This window comes from Rhinolophus sinicus, chromosome 5 (genome assembly GCF_057876585.1).
Source record: "Rhinolophus sinicus isolate RSI-liver-muscle chromosome 5, RSI-T2T, whole genome shotgun sequence".
NCBI classification, from domain to species: domain Eukaryota; kingdom Metazoa; phylum Chordata; class Mammalia; order Chiroptera; family Rhinolophidae; genus Rhinolophus; species Rhinolophus sinicus.
This window is the reverse complement of record NC_142505.1, coordinates 86,593,097-86,600,858: the sequence shown is the minus strand read 5'-3', so window position 1 is coordinate 86,600,858 and position 7,762 is coordinate 86,593,097. Positions and strand designations below refer to the sequence as shown.

General features: G+C 39.5%; 1 protein-coding gene across 1 annotated transcript in view; it reads left to right on the top strand.

The window, feature by feature from the left end:
• The first annotated feature begins 342 nt into the window (after positions 1-342).
• Positions 343-7,762, top strand: part of LARS1 (leucyl-tRNA synthetase 1) — a 52,415-nt gene continuing 44,995 nt past the window's right edge. Inside the window, exon 1 of the mRNA XM_019739116.3 lies at positions 343-486. Coding sequence (XP_019594675.2) covers positions 481-486 — 6 coding nt within the window. The 5' untranslated portion in view covers positions 343-480. The remainder of the gene's footprint in view (positions 487-7,762) is intronic.

Sequence of the window (7,762 nt, the reverse complement as noted above, 5' to 3'; positions counted from 1 at the left end):
CGCTTAAGACTAATAAACCTTGTATTCTGGCATTCTGACAGACACCCAACCAGCTCCACAGGGTGAAAACGTAGAAGGCGGGGTACTGCGCCTCAATCAGAGCGCTGGCAGCAGTTTGCAATCCTGAACTGCATCATGGACTTTGTAGTTCAACGTGCCAGTGACGTCACTACCGGTGTCACCTCTGAGTGGCCTATAGGCTCTACTTCCAGTATCCCGTTGTTTTCTGGGAATTGTAGTCAATAGTTGTCTGCTGGACTTTGGCTCTAGTGGCGTGGGAACTACAATTCCCGGCAGGCTACGAGATGCACCCGGCGGTAGTAGTGAGCCTGTTAGTGCCTCATCAGACGTGAAGTGTGTGCTTTAGTGTCGTGGGACGCCTGGGTACCCCGAAAGGGAGGGCTAAAGTTGTAACCACTCCTTTGGGGGGAGATCGCCGAGGTTATTCTTGTGGGTTTGCACAGTCGGCTTGGGGGCACCATGGCGGTAAGTTTTGGTGGGAAGAGTCCGCTCGGCCGGACCCTAGAACGGACGGGTCTGTGTGTTTTTACCAGAGTCTGGAGGCTCCATGTGGTACCCGTTGCCCTGAAAGGAAAAGTAATTTTCTAAAGAACGGGGAGGCCTTGCCCCCCCACGCTTAGGGGTGGCTATTTTGAGGATGGATGTGTCTTTTTTTTGCTAGCCGATGAGCCAGGAACTGATGTCTTTCACTTTGCAGATTAATGTCATGTGTGTTACTTAACAGAAGTTTCTAAAACCGATTTGTAGAGAGAAGAGTATGTAACATTGAATCCTCCTTTCAACAAAAAATTGAACGTATCCCGGTAAAACAAGCAAACTCTGCATTCATGGTATTTACGTGTGTGTGGGCAACATACTAAAATATATAGTAAAACATGTCGGGTGCTGATAAGTGCTAAAGAAAAAAATAGAGCAGGAAGGGGGACGAGGGAGTGTTGGATGGTAGGGTTGCAATTTTAAAAAGTTGATCAAGAAAGGTTTTGTTGAGAAGGTGGCAATGTGGCAAAAAAGTAGGAAGCAAGACATGCAAGTACATATATGGAGGAAAAGATTTGGGGGCAGAGGCAACAGTGTGAGTGAAAAGCAAGGAGGGTTGTATGTCCAAAGGACAGTGATCCATGTGGAGATGATGATGATGAGGGGGAGATGATGGTGATGATGGTGGTGGTGGTGGTGGTGGTGACGGTGGTGGTGGTGGTGGTGGTGTGTGGTTGTGGTTGGTCATATAAGGCCTTGTAGGTTGCTGATTAAAGAGTAGGTTCAAGAAAGAGTGGAAGAGAAGGACTGGAGATAATGAGTATGGACAACTCTTGAGGAATTCTATAAAGGAAAGCAGAGGAATGGGATAATAGATGAAGGTCAATAGAGAAGTTTTTTTTGTTAAAGACGAGAAATTATACACTGCTTGTATGCTCATGGGAATTATCCTGTAGAGAGGGGAAATTGATGCACAAGAGAGATGATTGCTGGGGTGATGTTCCTGAATAGAATACGTGGGATGAGGTAAGTGCGTCTGTGATAGGTTAAATAGGACCAGACTCACCTATAGGAACAGGAAAGAAGGCAGAATATATGGGTACAAATGCATGTAGGTAGGTAGATGGGATGAGGGAGGCTGTGGAAATATTCTGTTCACTTCTGTTTTCTCACTGCATTAGGAACGAAGATTATCAGTTAAAAATAATGATGGGAAAGGAAGTGTTGGAGGTTTGAAGAGGGAGGAGAAGGAATGAGAGACAATTGTCTAGGCCATTGCTGTCAGTAGAACTTTCTGTCTAATTTGGTAACCACTAGCCACACGTGGCTATTGATCATTTGAGGCTAGAGCAATTGAAGGAGTGAATTTCAATGTAATTTTAAAATTAAATAGTCACATGTGGCTAATGGCTATTGTATTGGACAGTATACATATTGAAATTTGAGGAACACTGGTCTAGAAGAAGGAGTAACTAACTGGATTTCAGAAAATAGTAGTATTGCTGGGCATCACTTGATGTTAGTGATCATGAATTTACATTCAGACTAGTCAGCATGGTTAAGTGTTTATCTTCTGCCACTTTCAGCCGCTGGGGTGAAGGAGCAGAGCAGATGGAAAGGAGAGTTGGAGACTCCCAAGCAAGAATGATGCAGACAAGGGCAAAGGAGTGATTATGCAGATGGACATAAGGGATAGAAGTAAAGACATGGGGTGGGAAGGGCCTAAGGATTCGTGAAAAGGGGTCAGGATCAATAGGTCTCAATGGGGTTGGAGAATTATTGGAGTTGGAATTCTAGCAGAGTTAAGACCAATAATGTCAATTACTAACATTTCTGATGTTATGCTTTGTGTTTAGTGTTTTATTTGCATTAGCTCGTTGAATTCTCACACTAACCTATTTGAGGTAGACACTTATTATTTGCGGTTTACAAATTAAGAAACCTATGCTTAGGCCCAAGTTCCGATAGCTAATACCTCGTGGAAGTGGATTAGAATAGACTGAATCCTTCTCAGTCACTCTGCTGTACTGCCTTCCAGGAAAACCCAGGCCTTCTCATTCTTGGTCCGGTGCTTTTTCCTTTGTTCCAAACTGCTAACTGCCTCTCCACCAACCCCATCCCACTTTTGTGGTATCTATAGCTGGTGTGGAATTTGCAGGTCCTTTTTTTAGTCGGTGTTGAAGGGCTTTTCAATTTAGAAGACCTTAATACATTTTTTCCCCGTCCTTTTAAGTTATATGCATCTATAAGGAAACTGGCAATATTTTGATAGATATTTTTGTTTCACTTTATTCACTTCTTGGCTTCTGAAAATATTAATCTTTTACACTGTCATGATGTTAGTTAATTTTATTGGAAGAATCCAATAAGAGATCCCTTTAAGAAAAAACAAGTAACAATAATAATAATAGCTAAAATGTATTGATTGCTTATTCTGTGCCAGGCATCAGTGTTTTACATAATTTTTCATCAGAACAACCATTAAAAGTGGATGCTATTTTTATCCCCATTTTATTGATGGGGAAAATAAGGCATCAGATCTACTAAGAGGTAGAGGTAGAGAATTTGAGTTCATTTGGTCCCATTCTGAAGCCCATTCTCTTAATCATTATACTATTTCCAGTTGTAAACTAATTGGGGAATTTCTTTTACAAACACCCTCCCACTGGGAAAGTTTTCCTTTTCCGAAGGAAACCTTACCAATATTAAAGTGTGTACGACAATAAACATGGGATAGTGTGGATAGAACATTAGTTTTTATCTTAGAATTTGTAAAGAGCAAACAATATACTTTTCTTCATATCATAGTTTTAATCCCTTTGAGTTATATATCAATGTTTTAGGTGATATAAAAGATGTGATATAATAATGATAGTTGCCAGCTTAAAAAAATGTATGTTTTCAAGTTTTTCATTTGGAAAATTTAAAAATAGTGAAGAAAGTAGAGATAACACTATTATGTACTTCAGTGTGCCCATCACTCAGCTTCAATAATTGAAGCTCATGGCCAATCTTGTTTCATGTATACCTCACCCGGACCCTCCCTTTACACCCCTCAGGATTTAAAGCAAATTTCAGGCATTGTATCATTTCACCATCCATATTTTAGTAAAGGTTTTTTTTAAATAGAATGATAAGTTTTCTTAAAACATAACTGTAGTGCCTTTTTCACACCTACTAAAAAGCACATGATGTTTAGTTGTCTCTTTGTGGTAATGGTTAACATTATTGAGCATTTACCATAGGTCCACACTAGGCTGAGTCCTTCATGTGTATTATATCTTTTAATCCTCATAATAATGCCAGGTATGTATAATTATTATCCTCGTTTTATAGATAGAGAAATGGAGGCTTTAGGCGGTTAGGAACTTGTCCAGGGTTCTTCAGCTAGTAAGCGGTGGAAATAAGATATGGCCTAAGCACCAAGGGAAAGCAAAAATAGGAGTCAGAATATGAGGGTTTTTGTCCAGCTTGACCATTTACTGGCATAATGATCTCCGAGCTTTAGATTTATGTCTTTGAAATAATACTCGCTGATCTGCCCACTTATTAGGATTGTTATTAAGATCAAATAACTTAATGTTCATAAGTGTTTTAAGAACTGCAGAATACTATGAATATACGAAAACATTTATTATCAAGTTCAGTGGTTCTTTACTGGGGGTCGTCCCCAGAACACATTTGGTCTGGAGACTCCTTTGATTGTCACAGTTGGGGGGTGTGCTACTGGCATCTAGCAGCTAGAAGCCAGGGATGCCCCTAAACATCCTACAGTGCACAGGACAGCCCTTGAAAACAAAGAATTTGGCCCAAAATGTCAATAGGACCAATGTTTAGGAACTCTAATCTGGTTAAATAACCTCTCACTAGTTTAAATAACCAATTGTCTAGTTGAACAACCAATGAAGAAATTGAGGATCGGGTCAAGGGACTTGTTCAAGGTTATACAACAAGTTGGTGCCGGGGCCAATATCCGATTACATTACAATCAACCTTTGAGGTTTTGAAGAACAAGTTTTTTCTGAGAAACAAAAACCTCAAGAGCTTTTCTGTTCAGTACAGTGAAAAGAAATACATTGTTCTAAGTAATTTGTGACGACGATTGCTTTCATGTTCTTTAAAGTGGGTGACAAGGTCATTTTTAAGCAAAAAATATTTGTCATGTACCTTCTGTGTCTGTGGCATTGTACTTGGTGCTGAGGTGATGATAACACAATGGGATTTCCTATGTCCCATGACCCTAGGGTGGGAGGTACACCTAGGTGTCATGAAACTCTAGATACTTTTGCCTTCTTGGGCCCCTTCCTCTGTAAAAAAATTTTTTTTAAATTATATTTTCCTACCATGTTGGTATGAAGACAAATACATTAATATATATTAATTGATTTTTTTCTTCAACCTTAGTGTCTCTTTTTTTGCATCTGATTTTAAAATAAAATATTTTTGTGAGCCCCTAAAAGTATGTGTGCCCTGGGCACTGTGCCTACTCTACCTGCAGGTAAAGTTGGCTATTAGGAGTTCGTTGTACAGGTTGTTTTGAGGGCCAGGTGGAAGTGACTTACTTTCTTCTGCCCAAGACTTCTTTGCCAGAACCCAGTCACATAGCTCCAATCTAACTGTGAATTCATCTGGAAACATAACCACGTCTGCTACACTACACCACCATAAGTAAGACTGGGCTTTTGTTGCTGGGCAAGAAAGGGAAGGAACAGATATTGCATTGGCAATCTGCCTTCTCTTCCATAGCTCATTTTTAAGTGGTAGGTAGTCCTTGCCTATTAGAATTGACGTCAGGGGTCAGCATATATTGGAACAGAGAGACTGGAGGCAGGTTACTTGTTAAGAAGAGGGTTTCACAGTCAGAAGGGGCAAAGGAGCTGAGGGTATAAGTGAAGGTGGTTGGTAGCAGGAATGCAAAGGAGTGAACAGATGCAGGGCCTTATTCTTTCTTGGAAAAGGAAATGCCTTATGCAAGCACACTTAGTTTTATGGAAATTCTTGGGAAAGAGGCCAAATTGCTTAGCTCCTTGATTGAAATATGCAACCCAGTTCCTAGTCCATGTTATTCTTTTTAAGGCACAGTGTGCAAAAGCAGGCATTGTGTTAATCGCTTCTCTTTTAAAATCTGTAACTATTCACCAAGTATTTAAGGAGAGCCTGCTGTAAGATAGATGTTTGAGGATATAATGAGAAGCAAGGCAGAGTCCCCACCAGGAACACACAGTCCTGTGGGGAAGATGGACAGATAGTGCCATCACTACGTGATGAGGGCTTTCATAGGGGAAATACTGTCAGGAACAGAGGAAGAGTGGCGTCTCGTGAACTCTTGAGGAATCAAGGCAGGTGATTCGCTGAGACCTGAAGGATGAACTAGCCCGTTAAAGAGATTGGTGGGGTGTGTGGGCAGAGAGAACAGTCTGAACACAGGCTCAGTGGTGAGAGAGGGACCTTGGCATGGAGGGAGGGGCCTGGCGACGTGAGATGAGAAGGGCCTTGAATTCCAGATTGAAGAGTGTGGACTTTATCCTGAGAGCAGTAGAGAACCTCTGAAGGGGGATCGCCTTCATCAGATTTGTGTTTTGCTGTGATTTCTACTGGCAGCAATTATGATCTGGTCAGGATTTCTAGAAATGAAAAAAAATGTTTTTCCCCAGTGTCCTTTGGTTCCTAGGGACACTTGTTATAGCCATGACTTTTCAAATGATTGAGTTTTTTCTCATATCCTTTTTGCCTTTATGACAAAGTTCTTTTAATCCATCATTTTATCTCCTCTTTGTAACCTGACATTTCATAGAACTTTCTGTTGCTTGTCTTTTCTTATACTTGGTTAAAAAAATAAAGTAGAATAGTAAACTATTCTTTGATTTAAAATATTAAAAATTGAAAATAGTAAAACAGAGTTGACAAATTTATGGTAGATTTGTACTGAATCTTATCCAATTTTAATACTATTTTTATTATTACGTAGTACACAAGATACCCTTAAGAGATAGTTAATGGAGAAATAGTGTTTAAGTTTTTTTTTTTTTATTGCACAGAATTCCGGTTTGTATAATACTACAAATTTGTGTAACCATTTAAAAAAAAATTGCTAAGAATTCCGTGTATCTGTGATGTGAATAGAAAGCATTTTTTTAAAAAAAGTATTGAGTAGAAGGGGCAGAGAAAGGCACAATTAAAGGAGATTGAGATCCAGTGGTTAAGTGATTTGGCCCAGTCACCTGTCTGGTAGGTTATACAAATAAGAGTAGAACCCAGGTATTTTCTCATTTGAAAATGCTGCAGACTCTGGAAATGTTAGCAGGTAAGAAGGGGAGGAAATCTAATTTTGGTTCAGAGAGTTTTATACCAGAAAATAAAATTCTAGAAACTAATACTTAAGTTTTCAAAACAATTAGACTCGTGCACGGTCCATTGGTATCCTGCTTCACTTGTTTTCCCGAAGTGCTGTGTTCCACTCCACTTTCAGCACACTTGCTATTAGCATCTCATTCTTTTTCACAGAGTCACACACTGAGAATGAGGCTCTAACCCTTCTTTTTCCAGTTAGAGTGATTATGCATGTTTTTGGCTTTCATCCAAGGTGGCTTGAGGGATGATAAGAATGTTGCCAGGTAGATCCAATATACTGGAGACATGCTTGCCATTCTGTTTCATTTTAATTTCATATTAATAGTCTGTTAACCATTTTGGAGATGTTCTTTATTAGCATCCTTGAAAAAAGATGCACGCAGACTCTACCGTTGAATGTCCCCCTTATGGTAGCTTGACAAGCAGACACTGCTCCACCTTATTCTTTACTAAGTACTGATGGATTTTTAACTAAATAAGAACATTTGACCACATTGTTACATTGTAGTATCTAATTTAAAAAATATTACAAAGCTTTTTATACCTTGTTTCCCGGAAATAAGACCTAGCCAGACAATCAGCTCTAATGTGTCTTTTGGACCAAAAATTAATGTAAGACCCGGTCTTATTTTACTATAAGATTGGGTCTAAAACCTTCAAAGAGAATCTAATACCAATCCTGCTCAAACTCTTCCAAAAAATTGAAGAAGAGACAGTACTCCCTAACTCATTTTATGAGGCCAACATTACCCTGATATCAAAACCTGGTAAGGAAAACACAAAAAAAGAAAACTACAGACCAATATCTCTGATGAATACAGATGCAAAAATCCTAAACAAAATTCTAGCAAATCGAATGCAGCAATACATTAAAAAGATTATTCATCACGACCAGGTAGGGTTTATCCCAGGG